Genomic DNA, 26,539 nt, shown 5'->3' on the forward strand with positions numbered 1-26,539 from the left:
CTCTGCCAGCTTTGATCAGCCACAGACCATCTTTTACCAGCTTAGAATCCCAGTTTGCCTTAGCTGGAATTTACAGCACAGAAAAACAAACACATGAATTGCTTTCTGGTTTTGGTTTTTTGGGATTACCTACTGCAAGGTGAAGGTGAAATGTAAAAACAGAGCAATGGAAAATGAAAAAATGACCAATTTTTTCATTTTTACCAATGTAACAGATTAATAAGCAAATTAACAAATGAGACACAGACCTGGATACCTTTCCAAATATCTGAAAATAAGCTAATCGGAAAAATTCAGTGATATATAGTGTCAAATTATTTAATTTCTTCTTTATTTTAACAGGTAAGCTCACATATCAAATATAATTTTACTAAGGAGGTTTTACTAAGAGGACAAAATACAATCACTTAACTGTTTCTTAAAAACAAACGTACATCAGTACAATAATGTATAATATGTTCATACAAAGCCCATACATTGATCTCCTTCTGCATTGTGTTTTGCATGCTACTTCTTAATATTTTGCACCTTTAATTAAACTCATCTGGGCTAAAACCTGAAAGGCTTTTGTGGTTTGATAAAAACCTAAACACTTTTTGTGTCCTTAATTAAATTCATCTTGGATAAGACCAGTTAAGCAGTATGCCTGTTATTGTGGAGGGAACTGTGATGTGTTATCACTGCTGAGAATGCAGAAAATGGGGAGAATAAAACATGCCCTGTTTATTATTGAGGGCTAAAGGTTTAAATGCACAACAGTATATAGCTCAATACTGTAAAACTTTGTGTGTAAGGACTACTTTTTTCTTTTGGTTCCTATAAGTCACCTGTCATTCATCCATTATCTATACCCGCTTATTCCTGCGCGGGGTCACGGAACCTATCCCAGCATGCATTTGGCGAGAGGCAGGAATATACCCTGGACGGGTTGCCAATCTATCACTGGGCACACACACCATTCACTCACACACTCGTACCTATGGGGAATTTAGAGTGTCCAATTAGCCTACCTGCATGCCTTTGGACTGTGGGAGGAAACCCACGTGGACACGGGGACAACATGCTAACTCCACACAGAAAAGCCCAGGCATGATTTTGAGATTAAATCACAGGGAGAATGGAGACAGAAAGAAATAGACCTGTGCAATCACCATGCCCAGAGAGAGAATTAATTCAAGGCAGAGAAGAGTAGAACAGGGAGAGAGGAGGGATAGTTGGGATAAATATATGACTCCATGTTTCTCAACTAGTTTTTATTTTTATTTTTAGGCAGCAACATTGCTTAATCGTTAGGGAACTGAGCTTGTTACTCCAGGGCTGTGGGTTCAATTCTTAGCTGGGATGCTGCCATTGTACCCTTGGGAAAGATACTTAATCTGAAGTGCTCCACAAATTGTCCAGCTGCATAAATGGACTGTATGTAAAGAATGCAGGCTATGTAAGTTTGATAACGGTGTCTGCTAAAATGTCCAAGAAAGTTAGCATTGATAGACAGGGGTTGAGTGTTATGTTTCGAATGCATTTTTTTTTTTGTCAACCCTGTCAAATGAACTTTGATTTTCTCAAAGTACAAGTGAGCCAACATTCGGAAAATTAATTCCCAACACTATATAGTTCAAGCTAAATCCCTGGTGCTAAAATGGTCTTAAGGAATAAAGAAAAAATAATTGTTTATGAAGAAAACATATCCCAGCAAACATATTTAAGAAGATAGCAAGGATGAAAGGATGATTTAAGTCTTGTGGCCAGCAGCTCTGCATTGGTGCTATGAAAATACAGTCTAATCAGGGATTTGAATAGGTTGGGATAGGTTGAACCGTATCGCTGAAGAATAGAGAACAGATCTAGAGTATGGGGAAACCAAGAAATGCCAGATCAGAAGAGCTAATTACATGCCATCTTCGCAGATTTTGTCTTCAGCGTAGGCATTTCAAAATGATTAAATACTGGGTTAATAAGGATACTGGATGTACATCTGGGAAAACATCTGATATATGAAATACAGTATGTAGTCTGATATGAAAAGCGATGCAGGTATCAGCTGCTACTGTATTGATTATAGAGGACAGAGGAGAATGGATTTATGTGTGGGAATGTGTCTCCTAATCTGACCGATTACACCATTAGCCTCAGTGATTTCAGAAATCACTCGCTGGCTCAGTAATGTAGCTATGCACGCATTATAATGGAGGGAAATATCCAAGATTTTAAAAAAATTTACTGCTAATGTGCAAAGAAGACTTCCTGCAACTGCAAAAGTGAACGGACATAATTGCAATACGCGAGAAACCCATCTCCATAAACCTCTCCATGCTTTTCATTTGAATCATAATTTCTTTGGAGAATGCTGACCAGTTGACTTCTGAATAATCTGTGTTTACGTTATACAATTATACATGTTCAGATTGTGAATATAATTTTATTCGTCAAAAAAAATCGTTTATATGTTCTGAAAAATCATAACCGAGTCAGGGGTTTTAGCATTTCAGGTGTCGTTTGAAACTGAAAATTGTAAATAAACGTAACATGATGAATGTCTCTGTGCTGCCGAGGTCCTCCATAACACGCTCGCCCCCTCTTGCATCACTCCTGGGCTGTGACGCGCCCGTGCTTGGGAGCTGTCCCAGGAATAATGGTGCTGGAACTGAACTGCTGCACCAGCCAGCAACCGCTAACCACACAAAACAGAGCCACAATCAACACGAGCTCTTTAGGGCAGTCACAAATACCGACTGGACCACTACAGGATCGGAATTATGGATACACCAGTAGTATCTTGTCCTTTAAAAATCTGAATTTTATTATCAGACAGAGAATGTTATGTTTAAAAATTTCGTACGCCCAGGAAACCCACAGTAGCACGACGTTAACTGCAGCGGAACTGGTTTTGATACAATAGTTCATTACGGACCCTCAAAACATATTAAATTGTTTTAAATATAAATACAAACTGCGATGTAAAAATGAAGAAAATAACGACGACTTGGATCGCCGAGTTCAAAGGAGGCAGTAACGGAGCCGAAACCAATTGGACATCTCACCACAGAGAACTGGACTTAGGGGCTGGATTGGTCAGCCGGTGAGCGATCGTATCGTCGACAGGTTTAATTGAAAATCATACTTGGATCGTTTGAAAAAAATGACACCTTTGTACAATGTTTTACGCCTTCTTGTGTGCAACTGTTCTAATTACCTGGACTGTGCTACGTCCTGAAAAGAGCCACTAGAAAACGACCGTTACAAAATCACCGAAGCTTGTTCCACCCGTGTTCGTGGGAAGACAAGATGCAAAAATAGGAAATAATTAAACAAAATCTGGAAAACAGAAGGCTGCATTCGGATTCCCGGATTAATACACTTTTGAAATCAAGGATTAATATGCATGACTCCAGGAAGACACGACATGCCTATGGGGACAGAGATTTTCAGAGTTGTGCTTTCCTAAACCTCAGTTTTTTGTTTTTGTTTTCTATGATTTAAATCGTATCCGTTTCAAAAACATTTAAATAATGCATTGTTGGTCAACACTGAAACATTTGCCTGGCACTTTTTTGCATTCAGCTATTTCTTTTACGGTAGTACAGTCCTAAAATATAAGTAGCTAGTCAGTTAAGCAAACCAAGTGGTTTATATATTGTTGAAATAACTGTATATAAACATATATGTGCTGTTAAAAAGCATCTTTCACAAAGTACCGTATATGACAGGAATGCTCAGATCTATGAGATTTATCTGTAATGAGACACAGAAATGTGACACTGGTGTGTGTTTTGTTCGGGCAACCAACATTTTATCGAAACGGTTTCCCCAATCAAATTCAGAGCTTGTATTAACAGAAAACAAACTGTAGTTATGGAAGCACACAATCCAGTTGAAAAAAAACTGGATAAAATAAAACAAAATAACAAGCTGTCTGTAATTCTGTAGTTCACGTCTCACACGATTTTCATTAAAATAGCAAGTTGTTGGGTTCTAAACACATGCTGAACAAATCTAGATGACTTATATCTGTGTAAGTACATTGTAAACCAAAAGGTCACATGTTGTTGGCAGTTGGTGTCATTGTATGGTGCTGGGGATCGCTGACCAACAGACCGATGCTGCGCGGCCAGGGCATGCTGAAAGGCCGCTGTCGCGTCTTGTTCAGTGACCTGAAGGTTTTCCTGCTCAGGCCACCAGCACCGTCAGCACCACCACCTACATTAATCCCCATGAACGGACAAAACACGGACGGCCATGCCAACGGAGTCGCGGGAACCGGCAGCTTTGCCGACAATAACAATACACTTATAAGCGCCCCTCAACTGGAGGGTTCGACTGTGCCGCCAGCAAGGGGCGCTGTGGGGCCGGATGAGGTCAGGGCTGCGGAGGGGTGGCCTGTCACAGCGGCTGGGCAGCCTGGGACCCTAGATTGCAGCAGCTCTTCAGATGACTGTTCTAAAGAGAAGTCTGAGGAGCGCTTCTCCCTCACCAGTTGCACAGACAGCGGGTTTCGAACCCCGCTGTGTAGAATCTGCTTCCAGGGACCAGAGCAGGTATGTATTTGTACAAGTGTATGCATATGCAAATATGTGTGCCTGCGCACATGCCTGTTTGTTTGCTTGGTTGTATTATGCACACACATTTTTTGTATTTGCAGCCAGTACATGAGTCAAACCTCTGAGCATCACACAGGTCCACACCATATATAAAATTACACATTCACTTTATATAGTTTGATAGCTTATTTGCTAATGGCAAAACAGTGTGGCAGATTTATCAATAAGTGGCCGGCTATTTTTGTGTGCAGCAAGTAGTTATACAGAAAATGTAGACATTTTTTTGTCCCAGATTAAACATTAAGACATCCTATTAAGCATTGGGAGGGCAGTAACATTGTCACTGATAGAGGACCTTTATTCCACTCTAACTGTAGACTATGCCCTGTTATTGAGTCTGTAATAACAGGACAGGTGTACATTCATGGTTTTCTTGTATCCTGATTTAGCCAGTGAAACTCAGAAAGACTTACACATGTCACATGACTATCTAATGGCATTACTTAATTACGTTTAAATAATATCAATGGGATCATTTCTACTTTTCAATATGCCATATTCAGCCAATAATTATCTGACAGTGAATCAGTGTCAACATTGTATAAACAACCCAATGAATACCATTCCAAAAAAAAATCAATATTTTTTTAGTTCAGGCTGACACTTCAATACTACTATTGCCTGTGAATAAGTACGCCCTCAATAGCTATTATGTCAGCATGTGCATGAAACCACATTCAAGCAGGAGGTATTTTTAGTGGCTATTTTGGCTGTTATATATTTCGAGTTAATGCTGGTGTGATCACGTTCACTTGTAATGTGAGCTTGGTCAGAATTTTCCCATGTTCATGTAACGTGCAGTCATGATTCCATGCACGGACGCTGGTATGAATATTTTATCTCATCAAAAAGTTATTTAAGCCCTGGAGTATAACCAAGGCTTTAATCTCACTCCTCTGGGACTGGGGACCAGAATGTCACTGTCACAGTCATTTCATGTACTCTTCGACCTCCGGAAATCTGTGTTGAAGTTCATAAACCAGTGTAGTGCACAGAAATTTGTATTTCATCATTTCAGAGATCATTTTATTGGCCAATCTATTTTTTTGTCTTTATGTTTCTGGAATACTTAAGACAGATGGGCCCCTGGACCACAAAAAATATTGTATTCTCAACAGATGTATCGGCAGCGATTGTACCAGTCACAAGGCCCTACTGCAGCCTGTAGTTCCAGTAGAATAAGAAGGACTACAAACACCAATGAGCACATCAGGAGACTTGGCTCCTTGTTGATTTATACATTCCACAAAGGGCTATCTAATCCCTTTCAGAAAGGTACTGCTTTTGTGGATGCAGCTCACGTCCTAGAAATTACTTGCTTGAGAAAAGAAATAATGGCTTTCTTTTTGCCTCCCCTGCACATTTTCTGTAATTCCTAGGGTGAAAATCCATTAATGCAAAGAGGACTGCCAAAGGAAATAGACTAGACTAGAACGAGACTAGACAAGTCTAGTGTTGTTTCTCATACCACTCTGATCTGACGTACATTTCATATTGATTTTATTTTTGACCACATGGAACTCATGTGTTCACGAACTTACACTAAAAATGTCAGTCTTTGTTTTGCTGATATGAAATAATAAGTTTCAGTTTTGAATATTGTCCTGTTATGGGAGTCCTCTAGGGCCGAACCCCCATAATGTTTCCCTTCCACAATCTTTCTAATGACAGTATTGACCACAACCACAGATCCTGGATTGTCTGACATAGTTTCACGCAGATAGATACTGTATGTAGCTCTATCTGTAGGGAACATTATTCAGCTTCAGAAATAGGAGGTGCAAACGAGCGGAAGTGAAGTATAAATTAAAGGAAGGGAGGTGTGAATTTGAGAAGTGACATGTGAATGTAGTTCGCTGTAAATGATATTAAGTGAGATAGGAATAGGAAGTAAGGCGTGAATGAGTGGAACCGTGATACAGTAAGTTGGGTACCCAAAAGCCCTCTGGTAAGACTGATTTCGGCCCTCTTCTCCCAGGCTATGATGGGTGCACCAGCACGTGGATCACTGTCTAAATTTGCTGACTGGCTTCCTAGTTGTCCCAGTCTAACCACAGGAACAGACAGTATGGTCATTTGTGGAAAGGGTATTTTTTCCTTCTCGTGCAAACAGAAACAAACAATTGAGAACATGGGAATATTTATCAGACGTTGGCCCGAAGATTCTAACATTCATTCGGTCGGATACCCACTGACTGTGAATATTTGCCAAGAGAGGTGAACAGTTACCGAGGGTAGTGTGGGGAAATTGTCACAGGCTGAGAAATGATTAATATGCCATGATACTGGAAGGGAACACATTTAAGTTTGATTTGTTTCCTGAAAAACACAAGAGACAGTGCGCAACAAAAATCATCTTTATATTATGTCTTCTCGCACTCTGTGACAGTTCTATAGCTCACTGTACACATTGCCCTTTGGAAGATGGGTTCCCTATATCCCTCATGTCATTACATCACAGGTTTATTGCTTTCCTCTGCCCCCTTTTAATCATTTATTTGCTAAGCAGATGCCCTCATCCATAGTTGGTAAAACAATGGTAAACGTTATCATTTACACTGCTGGATATTTTCTGAAGCAAATTAAGTTAGATGTGTTGCTCACAGAAACAACAGTAGGGTTTCATCTGGAATATAAGCATGTGACCTACTGGTGGGCCTTCTCCAAGAGACACTGAATAACCTAGTCTCAGCTCAGCTATACACATAGCACTGTTGTTCACAAATAAACAAAAATGGTACAGTGTAGCAGTTGTCTGATTGGATGTATGTGGTTGTATGAGTTGTTTCTGTTGCAGTGAAACAGAATTCTGCGCTCTTGTGTTATGAAGTTAGGAAAGTTTGGAATCAGTGCATCCCTCTCTAAAAAATCTTCCAGCATGGTTGCTAGTTTTGCAACACTGATTAGGGCAGGGTTAGAGAGCCACAGGAGGGCTAGTGCATATACAGCATTCATCCTTCATCCTTGCGTTCCTACAATTTATGTAGGAACGCAAGAACAATCTTCAAGAACAGCAATCATTCATGAGCTTACTGAGAACTGTAGGTTAAATGTCAGATCAGTTTAATGATCGGGCTGATTCAGTAATTCAAATGAAAACATATATGGCCCTCTTTCTCTTTTCTTTCTCTTCTCCTAGAATAGAGAGTGATTCAAAAGCAAGATTTTAGCCCGCAGTTTAGAGAAGCACATGATAAATCTGATTCCTGTGCTGTTCTCACATTGTACCAAGCAACGAGAACTGATTAAATTCATTCTTACCAGTGGAAGTGCGGATAAATCCTGGAACATGCCTTCTTACTCCAAGGTCAATGGCAGAAAATGTTAATCAGAGACCATTCTGTTTTTAACCCTGCTTTGTTCTGTCGCTCATTGTTGAGGTAACTAAGCCTTATTGAAAGTCCCAGCAGGACAGATGATGACATCATACTCAATAGGAGAAGAGGGACTCAGTCCTATAACCTGCTACTGATTGGCATCCCACTGTGAACAGTGCTGAGAGTAAAATCTTTGTTGAGCACATATGCATTTTAATGTGGCCATTTGACTTATGGTCAAGGGTGAAGTTAAACTGAATTGCAGTTTCGAAACACTGTTGAATTATAGCTGTATTGGAATGAAAAGTAATTTTTTTAATTTTCATTATATTCCAGTCATTACAAAAACCTAAATGCCACTGTTGCATGTGACAGTCCAGCAGTCATTAGCACTGTTTATTTTCCAGGATGTTGGGGATTTTATTTTTAAACAGAAACTAACAGAAACCATAAGGTGAAAAATCCCACTGTTGCTCCTTTAAGACGACTTACAAGCTTTTATGTGATCCATCTCCTCGTCCCCATTGTGTGTTGTGGATTCAGTGTCAGGGCGCTCCAGGAGGTCCCTGGGGACTGTGTGACAGTCACGTCCGGCTAAGCGGCATGTCCAGCACTTTTGGTCTCAGATGCTGGAGCTCCATTAAGGTGGAGGTGGAAAGTTGGCTTCTCCCCAGGTGCTGGTGATTAGGAAGTAGGTGACAGTGACACAGCTGAATGACGCCTTTCAGCTGTCTCCCTGCATGGGTGCCTGGAAGCGCCATTGCTACTGCAGGGCAGGATTCCAGGGAGGGTTGCACAGCATCGTCCATCACCGTAACACACCAGGCCTCCCTGCCCCTCCCCCCCACCCCCACCCGCCGCAGCTTAGAAGCAAGACAATGACTTCAGGTGGTCGAGACCCCATTTAGTCCAAACAGGAATACCTTATTGCGCAAGAGACCAAATGCTGTAGCCTCATTGGACAGGGACACCAGCTAATAGTCTTTTGTAATGCCCAAAGTCAATGTAAACTGGAACATCACGGATTTACTTAATGAGCTCATTTGCCCTTGGCATGGGATGGCTTTCGATAGCAGACACAGCCTTTAATTTACAAACAATTCACCATAAAATGTTGCCATTCTGTCATGATTTGGCACCAGGACAATGGGACTGCCCTACGCACTTCACAATAATATACGATTCAAGCATTTTTCAGACTTTGGTATAGATCGCGTGCTTGCATGCCTCAGGGATTCCATAGGATTGCAGGCTTACAGTGACGCTCGGTGTCATGCGGAGATAACCTCTGGGTCATGGATAATACATGTGTTTTTTTTTCATTTTGTTTTACCAGCTCTTGGGCTTACTGACCTTCTGGGGGCCTAGTTCTGCCCCACAGGTGACCAGGTCACTGGATACCTTGCAGAATTTTTCGAAGGACAGGGTAGAGAAATGTTTCCCTTGGCACCAGCTGACATGATGGATTTGGTCTCTTCCACGGCCTGATAATTGCGCGCAGTAATTGACTGGCTTCATTTGTTGTCTTACCTCATATGATCCCAAGTAGCCAAGAACTCAGCCGTCAGTAGTAGAACTGGCCCTTTATCCGTGGGAGGGTGCAGGGTTGTGCCATGTGGTTATAGGTACGCTCACTCTTGTGTTCCCATGCAATTAGCACGACTCATCTGGTGATATGTTTCACTTGAGTCCGGTGCTGTGCTGGCTCTGTCTCCCACACTTTCATATAGATGTCCATGGCTCCTCATGATTGGGGAAGTAGAGGAGTGTGAACTGTAAGAACCCTGTGGATGCCTGTGGCACTTTTCTAAAGACAGTAAGTGATCCCAGTCAATAGTGCCTTCACTCATGACTTGCTTCAGCGTATGTTTAAAAGGGGACATTAAGCACTCAGTAATATGACTCTGGTCCATGTGCTTTTTATCTTAAAGAAGATATGGCTCTGCACTCAAGAGAGAATCCAAGACGGGTCCTTTTGTATTGCCCTGGGATGCTCAAATGATTATTACTATGTTATGACTGGCCTTCATTCTATAATAGCAATATTATTTTTGCCTGTAAATTTCTCGATTGTGCATCCCCTTCATTACAAAAACAGGAGTAAAGTTCTTGTTTTTGTTCTGGATTAATTCAAGAGCTAAGCTGAGACACACTCCTGTTTGGACATTCAATTGGCATTTTGCTGATGAGCCCTCCTTTTCTGAATCTAGAAATTACTTAACAAATGACTTTGGGCGGCTGCTGGGTAGCGCATTCGGTTAAGGCTCCGAGCTGTGGTGCATTAATGAGCGGTCTCAGATCAGACTCTGGACTGTATCAGTGCTGACTGCCGCTGGTAGCTTTTTGGGGTCGGGAAATATAGAATAGATAGGACAAGATGGGAAAGAGTGGAATGGAAATAAGGGTGGAGGTGGGCTGGGGGGACTGGATGTATTATTTTATAAGAAATGGATGTTTTATTTCTCATTTTGTTTCTCTATTTGTATATATGCTTCTCATGGAATTAAATAACATTTTTGCTGAATTCAATATATTGTTCCATTCTATGTCAAATGGTTTATTAGTAACAAATATAAACCTTGATTTAAATTCTAATTCAGATTTGTCCCCAACCTTGCCTAGACCATTATTTCTTATAATTACTGTTCCTCTTCATTCATGTGGGTTTCTCCTCACTGTATATCATTTGTTACTTTCAACTGCCAAGGAAAAATGACTGTCTCTAGAGGAAACACACTGTGTGACCATAAGCACTACTGACATGTTGTACTCTGGGAGATAGAACAGCCTTTTCAAATGAGTACTGTAGGTCTTTGTCCGCCTTGTTAATTATCTCAGCAGTGATGCATTGAAACTGCTGCTCTCACAGCTGAAGAGCCGCTGTTTCACAAATGAGGCAGTCTAAAATGTATTTGTCAGTCTGTACTACGATTCCTCACTTCGAAGAGGTACAGCCCATACCGGTCTAAACTGGTTTTAAACTGCATCCCTCAGTTTTCATGTGAATGTCCATCCGGTATATAACGTGTCACATGCCACTTGGTTATCATATCAAGTGGTGACAGTTCATGCCAGGTAGATTCTGGCCAGATGCTGATGGGTGAGGTGGCACATGGTGCCAGGGACCTGATTATGAAACCCGAGGGAGGCAGGGTCATAGCAGTAGCTGAATGGAGTCATGTGTCGTGATCAGGGCAGAGCTACTCAAACACTCAGAGAATCAGGTGGAGACGATAGATCAGAGCAGTCATTCTCCGGTGATGGGGACTCTGGCCTGGTCAGTAGTGTGTCTATGAGTCCATAAGAAAGGATTCAGATATACTCAGACATTTTCTCAGAGGGCTGTGGGTTTGGAGTCTGTCACATCCACTGCAGTCACAGTTATTGAGTGGTTCTCCATTGTTGTTTCTGCAGTACTGAAGAGTAAGTACTACACAGGAAAAATGTCCAGTGTTAATTCAACACTTACAGTAATAGAAAACATTTGGCACCACATTCCAGAGTGGGACCATATGTTATCTGATAAGAGTTGAATTAACACTGGACATTATGCTGCGTATATGCCACTCCTAGCCCCCTTCTCTCCACACACATGCGCGCGCGCGCACACACACATACATTTTATATTCGCACAACATCCTTCCTATGCACTACTCTCCACCCCTAATCCCCATAATCACACAAAATACGTCATTCTGTTTTGTGTGAAGACGAAAGATTCACTGTCCTGTGAATTTTGTGTCGTGCTGAGTGTACAACAACTGTATGCTTTTTATTGGTTTGTTCATGTAGTTTGTCTTATCTGTATCTATCTGTATGTGTGCATTTGTATGTTGTGTACAGTGCCATGAAAATGTATTTGCCCATTTCTTGATTTTTCTATTAATACATATGTGTCACACTGAATGGTTTCAGATCTTTAGACAAAAATGGAGCATCGCGTAGTTCTGGCAGGTCACGAGAGTCAAGCGCTCCGGTCGAATCAGCTGATGGCTCAGCTGAGTGATGTTCGCCTATCACAGTACATTCACTAACAGGGCGGTCTACTTAAACAGCCTCCCTCTACTCATTCGGCTGCTCCTCCTGCATGCAAGCACTGCACGTTGCTTCGTAAATCCCCTCCACCACCCCAGCTCCATCCCCATGCGTCAAGAATTTGCATTCTCCATTCCTATGTGTTAAGAAGTTGTATTGCTCCATCCTTATGTGTTAAGAAATTGTATTTGCTCCGTTCATATGTATTAAAAACTGCTTTGCTGCTGGATCTGTTTGTGTTACCTCTATGGGGGTTTGGCTGTGCCTCCCGGCCTTATCCACGGGCTGCGGGGTTGCGGAGAGCTCCAGAACAGAGCCATACCGCCAAACATAACTGTATTGCCTTTATTGTCAATAAAGCTCTACTTGATGACAGTGGTCCTGACAGAATGTAATATTAGACAAAGGGAAATTGAGTACACACAAAACACATTTTTTCAATTTTTTTTGCAATAGAAAAAACTTTCTTCAAGGGTGCAGTGACAACTCATCCAGGAAGTCACAAAAGATCCAAAGAACCGCAGGCCTCACTAGCCTCTGCTAAAATCAGTGTTCATGACTCACAATAAGACAGAGACTGGGAAAATATTGGATTCATGGGGGAGCAGCAAGGTGGAAACCACCACTAACCAAGAGAAACATCAATGCTTGCCTCACATGTGCAAGAAAATTACCAGGATGATCCCTGAGCCTTTTGGGATAATGTTCTAAGGACAAATAAGTCAAAAGTGGAACTTTTTGGGTGACATGGCTCCCATTATGTCTGGCATAAAGCAAATACAGCATTTCACAGCAAGAACATCATACCAGCAGTCAAACATGGTGGTGGTAGTGTGATGGTGTGGGGATGCTTTGCTGCCTTGGGACCTGGACGGCTTGCCATTATTGAAGGAACAATGAATGCTGCTTTGTGCCAGGAAATTCTTAAGGAGAATGTCATCTGAATGGCTGAAAAGAAACAAAACCCAATGAACCCGATAGAGATGCCGTGAGCAGGATCTGAAACAAGCAGTTCATGCTTGAAAACCTACCAATTTGTCTGAATTAAAGCAGTTCTGCTAAGATGGGTCATAGGATATCAAGTTATAGGAAGTGTTTGGTTGCAGTTATTGCTGCTAAAGGTGGTTATTAAGTTTAAGGGGGGCAATTACTTTTTCACATGGCTGATATGGGTGTTTGATAACTTTTGTCATTAAATAAATCAAATAATAATTTGAAAAAATGTGTTTTGTGTTTAGTCAGGTTTCCTTCATCTAAAATAAAATTTTGTCTAAAAATCAGAAATATTTATTGACAATTATTGACAAATATGCAATAATACAGGAAATCAGAAAGGGCGGAAATACTCTTCCATGGCACTGTATGTGTTTCTGTGTGTGTGAGTGTGTGTGTGCGTGCGTCCAGGTGTCTGTTGGTATGTGTTTTTGAGGCATGTAACAGGTCATTTCAAATTGCATTTCCCGGTGTGTACCTTTGATTGAACAGTAGTTTTGGTGTTAGACGTCTTACAATGTGCCTGCCGATAATCCAAACAGTAGGGGAACTTTGCCAACTAAGGCATCTTCAAATTCTTACACTGAAGCAATAAACGAAACACTGGCCTGTCATAACTGGACAATCTGTTGCCTTTTGGTTGAGTAAAACCAACGTGATGTTGGAAATTTCATATTGCTTCTTTCAATCTTGCGTGTGTCATACAGCCAGAGATGAATGGGATGGCCCATTAATTCTTCAGCATCTCTCCACAGCGGTGTAATGGGTCTGCTCTCTTGCCAGTCAATAACGCTGCTGCATTATCAATATGACCAGCTGAAAGAGAAAAAACTGCCTGAAAGAGCAGGAATTTGATTAACATTGGATTGCTCCAGAGTTCACATTGCTCCAGAAAAAATCACAGCATTCCAAAGGCCTGCTATATGAAAAGACAAGGCTATCCTGGTAACATTTTATTTGATAATTCACTTATAACACCTTCATGCTCATGTCATAAGAAATTCATAATGCTTCATGACATGTGTCATTACACAACAATGGCCATACTGTGAATGGTCATAAATGTTGACAATCTGAATCTGCCAACCAGAGGTCAATAGCCTTTTTTCACCAGCGGCACGCCTGTGATACAATGATCCCAGTTGCACCACCCCAGTCAGCTATGTTGATAGAGTAATTACTGCAAATTATGCACAGACTTTGAATGAGCGACTGGGATATTTACAAGTGGCACTTACATTTTCGATACAGTTTGATTGGTTTGGAGTGCGAACAGTTGTTTAAAATGTACAGGGCATGTACAGTGGGAAATAATCTGTTATTACATTTACCCCAAATAAAAACAGTGAAATATACAAATGATATTAATAATAATAGTTGGCAGCAAAGGTGTATTAAATATGATTAATGAAACAAAAGTGATGAAAGGCATATATGCAATTCAAATGAAAATTCAAGGATCTAAATTCTAATGTTGAATTTTATAATGTTCAGTTGTGCTTCTGTTTTTGATTTGTGATGCTTGGTGTAAGCTTGGCCATATGAAAAGACACATCTTTATGTATGTACAGAATTGTTTACAATGAAGTATTGTTTTGCCTTTTGAGTGGTCTGTCAAAAAGAGTACAAACTGATTTGCAGACATCACTGTTACCCCAATGTCACAGACATTGTTACCACTTTAAAAGACTGAAAATCAGGACAAATGCGGAAATCATGCTTTAATATGCTGCCTTTTTGAATTGTATAAATATGTACTATCACTGTGCAAGTCAATGCTGCGTTTTTATGTGTTTGTTTGTCAGTGTTTAAAAAAACAGATTGCTCTCTTTCTGGTGTTGATTTGAATTTAAATTTAAATATCAACAATGTTGTGCAAAACAATGTTATTCAGTGCTTGGCAGTAATGATTCTCTCAGTCTCTCTCAATGTCTCTGTATCTATCTTGTTCTATCTGTGGTGTGTGTGCGTGTGTGTGTGTGTGTCTGTGTGGATGTCCGTGTGGATGTGTGCGTATGTGTGTGCGTGTATGTGTGTGTGTGGTGGTGGGGGGAGGGGGGGGGGGGTTATGTCTGTGTGTATGCTTGTGTATGCGTGTGTGTGTGTCTGCCACCATCGCTCGCTGGTCCCAAATCTTAGTTGGGACTTTAGCCATCATGTGTGTGGAATATGGAAATGCATCGGTGCAGGATGGTGACAGAAGAGCATGTCCTATAGTGCTTAGACGTGGTGAGATTGAGGAGCATAGCAGAGCTTTCCGGCTTCACTGAACCATGAGTCTGACAGGGCACATGTCTTAGTTCCAGCACACTGCTAAGCAGCTGTGGGTGTTAAAGTGAATTTCAATATTGGGCTGCAAAATGTGTCATTCTCAAAGACAAAAGAGGTAACATAGATTAAGGAGTTTCCTGCCTGTACCTGCAGGGGGAGCTGCTGAGCCCGTGCCGCTGCAGCGGGTCGGTGCGCTGCACTCACCAGCCCTGCCTCATCAAGTGGATCAGCGAGAGGGGCTCCTGGACCTGCGAGCTCTGCAGCTACAAGTACCAGGTCATCGCCATCAGCACCAAGAACCCGCTGCAGGTGAGCCAGCATGCTCCACAACCGCCTCACTATCTGGGGTGAAGGGCCCCACCAAGGGCCCCTACAAGGCCAACAGAGAATTATACACTAAAACCTCAATATAGAAATTTACCTTCAATAATGACCAATATAATGACTGTATAGTAGTGACTATAGATATGCCTTTGGCACAAGAAGTTCGTCATAAGTACAAGTGAAATAAAAAAGTGAAATAAAAAATGAATTCTTAGATGTATTATACTGTAGTTAATCTAAGCGCCTTGGAGAACTGGCAGGCTGTGTGGCACAGACCATAGGATGGCAAAACTCTTCAGCTGCCTGCAAATCCGCCAGTGCGCTTGGGGGTTTAATCTCCTGCCATGGCACTTTCTGCATTGTGATCCCATCTTTATCTGTAACCCTCTTTGCTTTCCTCCTGTCTAAGTAAAGCAAAAATGATGAAAGGAGGCTGGACTGCGTGCTTTCCTTTAAAAAAAAAAAAGCCTTTTGGAAAACTATGGTTGTCTTATGTACCCAGACTTTGCCCTTTCATAATAAAAACAAATTATTGCTCATAGAACCACGTCTCATTCGAAACACTGCTTGCGAAAAACTGAGGGATGTCACTCAAGCATTTCAATAATGACCCCGGGTTAATAACAGCAGTTGGCTGCTGATGAGTTTTTGGGATAGCTGTCTTGTCGCCTGTCTGCGTAAGCGCTGGCTGGTGATTGCTGTTCGAACCGGCCTGTGTTTGTCTGACCCCGCGCAGTGGCAGGCCATCTCTCTGACGGTTATCGAGAAGGTCCAGATCACGGCGGCCATCTTGGGCTCTCTCTTCCTCATCGCCAGCATCTCCTGGCTGATCTGGTCGTCCCTCAGCCCCTCGGCCAAGTGGCAGCGGCAGGACCTGCTCTTCCAGATCTGCTACGGCATGTACGGCTTCATGGACGTGGTCTGCATCGGTGAGTCCGCCAGCGCTGTGCCGCGAAGACTACTTTCTAAATTAATTCTTTTATTTAACCTTCATTTAACCAGGTAAACCCCATTGAGATCGAAATGTCTCTTGGAAGGGAAACCTGACATAAAACACAAAGTTGCACAACATGACAGTTGACAAACACGCTACACGTTACAGATATCAAATGGGGAATGAGACGGTAATGTGACAGTAGTTTAAAAGCTGAGCAGAGGTTAAAAGCATACTTCAGTCACAGAGTCATAAATTACATGTTTAAAGTCAGCAATTGAAAGTAGTCTGTCAACATTTTTTTGCCGATTGTTCCAGCCGTAAGGTGTAAAATACCTATGAGCCAGGACTTAACCAGGAGTCACTAAGAGGCTGGAGTTTCACAACCTAAGCTGTTGCACCTTTGAGAAATGCCCTGATGTGTACATATAAGTAGAACATATGCTATGGGAAATCACCCAGGATAAGTCTGTTTGCCTATAAAATTTCCATCCAATAAGGCTGTTTGCTGAGAGGATCTCCATACAATACAACTAAACCCGCTACATGAGAACCTTGGAGAAATGGCTCATCTGAATCGCCTGTGTCTTTTGTATAGGATTGGATTAAATAAGATGTGGTCTGATATTTTCTTTAGTTCCACGCCCATGGTTGCAGAGAGACTGAGATGCCGCCAGCATTCTGTGACAGTAATAAGCTATTCAGAATCTCATAAAAACTAAAAAAGGTATCAGTCTGAACCGAGCTTTCAGATTGGATAGAGCATATGGAACAGGCCTGCATTCGACATTCCTGTGGCTCGAAGTTGTACATCCACGTTTATGTAACACACTTACTCCTCTGTATCTTTGATCATCCATTTTCAGCTACTATTCTAAGTGGCTATATGTAGCATTGCAATCTCACAGAAGTCTTAAACTGTAAGTTATATAACAGCAATCCAAGTACAGCATATGTATAGAAGGAAGTTACCATTATATTACCATATAGATTGAATTCTCACTCGATCTTTAAGTTAATTGCAAGATTGCTGGAAAAAGTTATAAGTATGGGGAAAGAAAAAAAAATTGTTTCCTTGTGCATTATACGCATCACTGGAACTTAGGATGCATATAATTTTGATTAATTAATACGACTCAGTACATCCAACCAAACACTTATTTTCTTACCATCCAGTACCATCCAGGGTGCCTCCTTGGATCAGCCTAGTGATTTAGTTGTCAAATTAATACAAATGCAAATGCATTGGAACTTTCTTTGCCCTGTCTGGGGTGAAGAGGCCCAAATAAATGTTTCTAATGCCTTACCATTTTGCACAATTAGTGAAGTAGCAGCTCTCTATATGGAATCTTTCCTCAATACAGAACTTGTACTGAGTAAACAGTGTCCTACAATTACTGCAAATAGGGTTGTGCTATATGCTTCTTAGTTTAGGGTAGAGTCATTGCCTCTCTTTAGCACAATGTGCTGTGGGTTGTGCATTTATGTGGAGTGATTGGGTAAATTTCGAATGAATGAATGAATCATTCCAATCACATTACCGAATGTATCGAATCTTTCCTCAACACAGTAAACTGTCTCCTACAATTACTGCAAATAGGGTTGTGCTATAGGCTTCTCGGTTTAGGGTAGAGCCATCTGCTCCTTTAGCTCAACGTGCTGCGGGTCGTACAGTTACGTGGAGTGATTGGGGACATGTCAAATGAATCAAATGATCATTCCATTCACATGACTCAAATTCAGGAATAACATGCCTCATATTTTTCAATAGAAATTCCACAAAATAAAATACCCAGAAATGTTCATTTGACCTTTCTCCCAGTGAGAGCCCACCATGATTAAATCACGTAGACACAGGTATCAATGAAAGGAATTAAAAGTTTTACCTGTATGCGACAGTGTCACAGCTCCCTATGATAGGGGAACAAAGTACCAGTCTGGAGGAACACAGAGGAAAGCCCATGAAGGAAATCACAATAAAAAAAACACAGACAAAAAGCAAAGGGTAATGTGAATAATGACTGTCATCACTGAAAAGCTTTTCGCACGGTGCTGTAATATGAGATTCTGAGCCGACTACCATGAACCTGGTCAGGGGCTTATCAAAGCAAATTATAAATGTGGAATAAATGTTCTCAAATTCATAGCACTCGTGTAATATGTCAGTCAAAATGCTAATGGCTCCTGAACCTTGTCTGTTAACCTCTCTGAAAAGGCAGAGAAGGTAAGTGGATTCAATAATTGGTGTCAGGATGGTATATTCCTACTGCCTGAGTTGTCGGAAAAAAAATCGATCTTATACCATCTTACCTAGACGTATACATTTTTTTACACCGAGGCATATTCTAAATGTGTTCGTTATTTTTGACTTATGTGTGCAATACATTTTTAATGAAGTGCGTTGTTTCGATCCTGGATGCTGATTGCCCGAGACACTGGTTGTAAATCCGATACGGTAACAGTTATTCAAATAGGCTGTTTGTAAACAAACTATTACTTACCAAATAAAATTAGAGACTAAATAATATTGTGTCATAAATTAATTGTTTCTATGCATTATAATTGTTTTATAAAAGCAATATGGCACTCTGCTTTGCGTTGTGCCTGACAACTCCCCTGCAGCAGCGACTGTATTCACGATACAGCATTGCCTCTCATGCCGTATTGCTTTAATAAACCACACTGGCAAAGCTAGACACTCTACTGAAGGGTGGACTTATGAATTGGGTTGCAGTCTTCTGATGTTCTACTGCCACATGATGGATATTGAGAGAGAGGAAAACCATCTCCAAACATGTTAAATTATCATTATTTATATAATAATTGTATAAGCTGGGTGCTTATTATGTAAATGTATGCATATACAGTGGAACCTGTAAGCTATAAAACACAAGGAATTAAGGTTTTTCTTAACTCTGATGTTTTTATGGAAATCTATGTGGCTTTAAAATGGTCTCTAGAAAATGGAGCATCGCGTAGTTCTGGCAGGCCACGAGAGTCAAGCGCTCCGGCTAAGTCAGCTGATGGCTGAGCTGAGTGATGTTCACCTATCACAGTACATTCACATGACAGGGTGGTCTACTTGAACAGCCCCCCTCTACTCATTCGGCTGCTCCTCCTGCTTGCAAGCTTGCTTTGTAAATCCACCACCCCAGCTCCATCCCTATGTGTTAAGAATTTGCATTGCTGCTGGATCTGTTCTGTGTGTACCCCTCTAGGGGGGTTTGGCTGCTGGCCTCCCAGCCTTATCCACGCGGGCTGCGTGGTTGGCGGGAGAGCTCCAAAACTGAGCCATACCGCCAAACATAACTGCATTGACTTTATTGTCAATAAAGATCTTACTTTGATGACAGTGGTCCTGACTGAAATGACTGAAATGGAGGACTGAAAGTATCATGAAAACAGGGCCCATAGTCAGCAGTGTGTTTTGGTGAGGGTTATGAGTTTTCTCAATATATTTTTCTTCCTGCAGTTCAGTCAAGATCCAGTAAATCTGAACACATAACAAGATAATTGACTGTGAGTAAGTGAGGATTAATTATAAAGCGATCAATGATAATGTATATGGTGCTATCAAGCAAATGCATCTATTTACTGTTATAGCTTTAATCTGAGGATTCAGACAATGGAAGACACTACATCTGAGTAAGCACCGGACTTGGGCAGCGGCTGTCAGTGGACATTTTGTTCTTATTAATATGAAAAATATCACATATCACCAACTGGAAAATCATGTAATGTAACTGTCAAGATTATATTTATTAATGCTACATTATAGCCAATGCTTCTGAATGAAATTGACAAATATATGTCAATAACCATGAGGAGGGCTCTGAATCATTAAATGACCTGCTTTCTCTGCATTCAGTTTATCGGATTAAAAGCATACGGATGAGCACAGATCGCTCTTCCTCTTGACTGAAAGCATTAATTTGAACTTGCAATCACGATATGAGTGCAGGAAGAAAATGGCAGCGGGATGGCACAGTAAGTAGCTGTAAGTGTAACATGAAAGAGGATATAATGTTACAGTAAATAACTGCATGTCATCTGAAGGGAGATGGAGTGTCATAGTTAACTAATGTAAGTGTCATATAAATGGCCTGAGATATAGTACTTGGTCATGAAAGATTGGTTGCTGAGGCAACGTGTGGAACTGTGTGGCTGCTGTGCATCTGACTGCAGGCCTCTGTGTTTCTCCAGCCCTCATCTTCCATGAAGGCCCCTCTGTGTTCCGAATTTTTAACCGCTGGCAGGCCGTCAACCAGCAGTGGAAGGTGCTCAACTACGACAAGATTATGGACAACGAGGACCAGAAGCCTGGTGCCTGCCCCAGGACCCTCTCTATACCTGCCCAGGGGGACAGTGGTCAGGCAGGAGCGGCGGTCTCCCCTTCCTCCTCGTCTCTCATGGCTGCGGTGGCCGCCACCGCGCCCGTTAGCACAGCAACCCCCGCGGCGGCGGCTACCACAACACCGGGCCTCACGACCCAGGACTCCTCGGACCAGAGCAACGGGCCCTCCCTGCCCGATCACCACTGTGCGTACAACATCCTCCACCTGCTCAGCAACCTGAGGCAGCAGGAGCCGCGCGGCCAGCCCAGCAACAGCAACCGAGAGCTGGTGATGAGGGTGACTACAGTCTGAGGATTGATTTTGAGGCCTTATTATCTCAGCGGTGTGGGAGACACTAAATCAGAGCCGAAATGATGCACAACAACAATCCTTCCATATCCGAATGGGATGCCCTTGAGGCCAGGCCACACATCAATTCTGTGGCAGAGTCTTGAGACGAAACAGGGGTGTGGGTGATGTATGGATGTTTTATGGCTTTAACATTTTGACAGTGACAAAATAAAAATGAAGGTTCAGAACATTTTGATATTACCGTGACTGGAGGTATTTGTTCAAAACTTTTCATAAGTTTCACAAGTTGTTCAAGGAAGCTGACGTGTTGGGGTACACAAACTCCAATTCTGTACTTATGTTTGTATCACTACGCGTGTTACAAAGCTACAACACAAAACAATGTTTCAGGGATCCAAATAATTCAGGTTTTAGTTTTCAGAAGGGGCTGTCTGTGGTCATTGACTTGTGCATAATGGCTGTTCTCTTGTTCTCTTTGCTCTGTGTGATTCACTGTACAGACCTCACTCTCTGAACTGCTCCCTCCAGTGTGATTTTCAGCCACCTGTGCCATTTTGTTCAATCGTAAGAGTTTCGTCAGGCCATCCAAAGAGTCCAGTGATAAGAGTGTGTGTACTGTTCATCTCCTGAAAACACCTTAATTGTCCTTGAACTGCATGTTAATTCACCAGCAGTGGATTCTTCCATTCTTCATTTCTGACATACTTTTTCAAGTACTTCTATCCAGAGTGAAAAGCCATAGAATTTCTGGAAATATCTTTTTTTTTCATTACTTTTGCAACGCGTTTATAGGATGGACTTGTAATTGTGTGTGTGTGTGTGTGTGTGTGTGTGTGTGCTCGTCTGTATTTGTGTGTGCATGTACGATGGTTCGGCCAATGGCAGATGCAGTGAGCCAGCGTCATCAATCAAAGCAGGTAAAAAGGCCTCCTTTTTTTAATCAAGAAATGCCTCCCCTGTTCTTCTGCATTTCCCAAAAGTGACTGCATGCGCTGAACCGCTGTGCCAATCATAGATAAAGTAGTGGGGATTAGGAATGAGGGGCAGAGGGGATGTGTTGTTTGAGCAATAGCAGACTTTCTAGTCTGATCACAGCAGGCTCTGGGGAGGCGGAGATAAAAACAGAAGCCGTCAGGAGCGGTGATAAGTCTTTCAGAGCTCTGTGCGGCTCTGCCGTGGGTCAGCCAGCTGCTCTACCCGCTTTAATGCTTCTTTTAAAAGAGCCTCAACCCAGCCTTAATAGCGCCATCACCCCAAACTCCCCAACTCCCCTCTATTTTTGCAAGGTTCTGTTTACTGACTTTTTTTCTCTTTTTCAGAGATGTCACAAAAAAGCAATGCCTCAGCACTTACACTATAATTTCTATGGGCAGAATCAAAGAAAAACACTGAATTCCCCTCTGCTTCCACATGCAGATGATTGATATCTCTGTTGAACTGTTGTCATCTGCCATTTTGGTTTGATATCTCTCTTGAAGTGTAGCCACCCAGCACTGCTTTCTGACATGTCTGTTAAACTACAACCATCTGCCATTACTCTCTGAAATCTGTTAAATAATGGCCACCTGCTCTACTAGTTTGATATCACTATTAAACTGTTGCCACACATCATTCCTATTTCATATTGCTCTTAAATTGTAGCTCTGCATCCTGTTTTATTCTGTATCTGTTAAACTGTAGCCATGTGTGATCAATTTGATGTCTTAGTTAAACTGTAGCCACCTGCAATTTATGTTTCAGCAACGCTTTATTTTATGGTGTCACATCAAGGAGGAATTATTATCTTTTTAATGACCAACTAGTTATTTATACATTAATAAATGCTAAAAGTGAATTGTTAATTTTAACAAATATTTTCTTAAACAACATTTAGTCAAACAATATTTCTCAAAACTGCAAACTTGCTGAATATTAGTTTCTAACAAGCTATTTACATGTAGCTAATAATGTATGAATAAGGAACTTGAATAAGATTAGTGAACAGTTTAGTGTCTAAATAAGTAGCTATTGAGTCATTAAAAAGATCATAAAGTCATACTATGCAGGATTATTTAGCCTGTTTACAATCAACAATGTCTCCCCCCTCCGTCTTCAACCCCACCCACTCACCCCTGAGTTCCTGATCGAGTCACAGGCATGATACATTCATTCAAAAATACCAGTAAATTTCTCCTGTCAATTACTGGGACTGGACATTACTTTTTTGGGACTGCGAGATGTACAAATAATTTGAAAACCAGACATACCAGTCAAAAAAATTGAATGTCTGACAACCTTAACTGGATAGCTAGAGGTAACGTTACAGGTCCAACAGAAAACAAGACAACTCTACGTCGCTTTTCATCCCCTTGGCGGACTTCAGCTGATGCTTCTGAGGAAAAGCAATTCCAAGGTTAGCACTAGTATTTGAGGGGGCCCTATTGGCTTGTTTTATTTGCATGTTTTTTTTTTTTTTTTTTTTGCTTTGCTGTATCTGAGCCAGTGACTACCTAGCTACCAACAAACTCCCCACTGCCCTGTAGCCACACCCACCCCTCCCCACACAGAAAAAAGATCAACGCCTAGAAATGTCCCAAACATATTTTATAGTAATACATAAGATGCACAAATTTGATGAAAGTACAAAGGCAAAGATTGTCAGTGCATAATTTGTATGCCTTAGTATGGTTATTTTGTTATATTTTCTAGTTCAAAATCCTGCATAGTATGCCCTTAATTAGCCATAACAAGATTAATAATATGTGATCCTGAAAATGAAGTGTTTGCTATCTTAATGGACTACTATCCCCTCTACTGACTGATACTGTTAAAGAGCACTTACTGTAATCCAGTCATTTTATGAGGTGAATGAAATTTGTTAGATGTAGCTGTCAGATGTTGCACATCAGCCCTGGAAGAGCCATTGGCAAGGTTTGTGTTCTATGTGTCCAACTGAACATTTCTTGAGGTTGTTTTCTAATGATATTTTACTCTTTTCAGAAATCATTAAATTAATTTAAAATTCGAACCATAAATACATGTTGTTTTTATTATTATTATTATTATTATTATTATTATAAAAGGATGGAAGCAATTTTGCGCTCAAAAACTGAGTCATTATAGGTATTTGCTGTTCAATCGTATAAGGAGAGGGGAGGCTGCAGAAAGCACGTTCTTAATCCTTCTCTCTATTTTCAAGTCATCTATGATCAAATACGTTACTAAAAGTAATGGGCAAATTTATGGCATTTTAAAAATAAAGTTACCATTTATTTGGTTCAGTCTCTGCCTATATTTCTGCATTATGTTATTAATGTATAACATTTTTTTCGTATTCAATCAATTTGAATTTGTAATGAAAATAGTGGGAACACTGTACAGAATTTGACATCTCACTAATGTCTGGGCAAATGTGTTTTGCCGTGACTCACACCCCCCTCCCTCATCGAAGTGTTTCATTTCATCCTCCTTGTAAACTGTAACTGGACTAAATTTGCACAAGATTGGCATCACCAGAAACTGTGAATCTGAGATGTAAATGTAGTCACATATACCTTCAACAAGCAACGTGGTGTTCATTTTCATTTAGACTTCAAAATGAATTGACCCCTCCAAAGATTAGACACTTCCTTATTTTAAGGAACTCATTGGATCCAGTCATGGTCAGATTGCAGAAATAAAATGTCACATCCAGCACATTCTTTTTAGTGGACATTCAAACTGACTATAAAGAAAAATAAAACATCATCTCTATATTGGAGATGGCATACTATGTTAAATATCATACAGTATCTATGAGTGTTGTTGATGTTTAAGGATAAAAAACTGTTTTTTTTCAAGTACAAGTCATGAGAAAGATTTAGTTTAGTTATGAAGTGTCTTGGCTGCTCAGAAATGTATACAATCTAAATTTTGTGTTTTAACACCGTTTTCTATACTATATCCTTTATATATACTATATCCTTTTTTTTTTCTCTCTGTACACCACAAATTTTGATTTATTTTCATGAACTTCTGAAATTTTAGTATCACTAGAAAGTATCACAATTTTTAAGAAAACTTTTTTAAAAAAGAAAAAAGAATTCTTTCTATTTTTTCCTCATTTTATTCCAGTTTGAACACAGTTAAACATGCTCCACACAATCATACTGTATAAGCTTTTTCATGTTTGGCTCAGAATTTTGGTGAGAAATATTGAGACATTGCTTGAATCCCCACTATGTCCTAATAATGCATTGACTTTCCAACAATATAAAATGTTTTTTTTTTTTTTAGATATCTAACCATTAAATATTTATGTGTGACACCAAGGAACATAAAATGCCACATCAAACACCCAACATATATGCTATTTACTATAACCCAAGATAGGTACAATGCATCTCAGTTACATCAAGATGTTATGTATAAAAAGATTTTTTTTAAAGATTTATTTCATTTTCCATCTTCTTTGGACTGACAGATGAATATATCACAAGTGAAATGAGTTCAATTTGGGGCTACATCTCAAATCTGACATAGGAGGTAATACAAAACTGCTTTTTTCCCCATGTTCACTGCCTGAATGATAACAGATTATAGACTGAGATCATCTCACTCCATGCCCTTTACGACATTGAGCACAGTGTGGGTTTTTAAAATGCAGTGAGCAACACTGCCTGTTGATCAATCTTCATGTGTGTTTTTTGATGTTTGAGGGAAAACTAATATTTCACTTCAGACAGAATGAGTCATAATCTAAACACAAGAAAAAGAAAAGATGAAGAGGAGGTTCAGTAATGAGCTTCATCTGTCAGCAAGAACTTCTTCCTCTGCTTTTGTTTCCTTACCTAGACTGAATCATTGATTTCTCTTACACTTGTGTTTTCCACAGGTATCAGGACCAGACAAAACAGCAAGTCTTTCAACATTTCGCCTATTCCCCATTTGCTGTGAATATGCACGAAAACATCAGCAGTGAAAAAGAGCATCATTTCCCACAGCTGCTGGCTGTGATGAGGGTCGACCTTGTCTTTTGTGTGCTTTTGCCTCTAGCTGCACTAATCGACTCCAGACGAAACCTGCGGAAGATTAAGTCATTTCCTTCTCTTCTGAGGCCATGTTTATGCAGAATGAACCAAAGCAAAAAAAAAAAAAAAAAACCATAGGGAAATCGTTTTAGCATATACAAATTTAGTTGGCTGACCCAAATGATCTGCATGGTTTCAAACCATTGTTTAATCGGGGTCAAGTGAAGCACTGTGAGGAAAACTGATTGACTGATTCCAGAACTTTATTGTTATAAGCATGGGCCTGAACTCCCATCACAGCCTGTACGTCAACCTCAAGCCAAAAAAAATGTCCCAAGAACATCACATAATAAATGGATTCAATATCATATCATATAACAGTCTAAACATTAGAATGGGGTCTTAACAGGATGAGGCACCCATATCCAACAGA

The 26,539-nt window shown here is 40.7% G+C and overlaps 1 protein-coding gene across 1 annotated transcript; it reads left to right on the forward strand.

The window, feature by feature from the left end:
• The first annotated feature begins 2,595 nt into the window (after positions 1-2,595).
• Positions 2,596-21,347, forward strand: LOC135250809 (E3 ubiquitin-protein ligase MARCHF4-like). Its single transcript, XM_064327542.1, has 4 exons — positions 2,596-4,535; positions 15,368-15,523; positions 16,275-16,467; positions 20,676-21,347. The coding sequence occupies exons 1-4, from the start codon at positions 4,041-4,043 to the stop codon at positions 21,116-21,118; spliced, it is 1,287 nt and encodes a 428-aa protein (XP_064183612.1). The 5' UTR covers positions 2,596-4,040; the 3' UTR covers positions 21,119-21,347.
• The last annotated feature ends 5,192 nt before the right edge of the window (positions 21,348-26,539 follow it).

The sequence above is a fragment of the Anguilla rostrata genome, chromosome 3 (assembly GCF_018555375.3).
Source record: "Anguilla rostrata isolate EN2019 chromosome 3, ASM1855537v3, whole genome shotgun sequence".
NCBI classification, from domain to species: Eukaryota; Metazoa; Chordata; class Actinopteri; order Anguilliformes; family Anguillidae; genus Anguilla; species Anguilla rostrata.

Bases quoted from the DNA above. Each gene is read 5' to 3' on its own strand.
- LOC135250809 (XM_064327542.1), top strand. From the start codon at position 4,041: ATGTTGTTGGCAGTTGGTGTCATTGTATGGTGCTGGGGATCGCTGACC. The intron at 4,536-15,367 runs GTATGTATTTGT...CTGTACCTGCAG, and splicing joins GCTTCCAGGGACCAGAGCAG to GGGGAGCTGCTGAGCCCGTG. The intron at 15,524-16,274 runs GTGAGCCAGCAT...GACCCCGCGCAG, and splicing joins GCACCAAGAACCCGCTGCAG to TGGCAGGCCATCTCTCTGAC.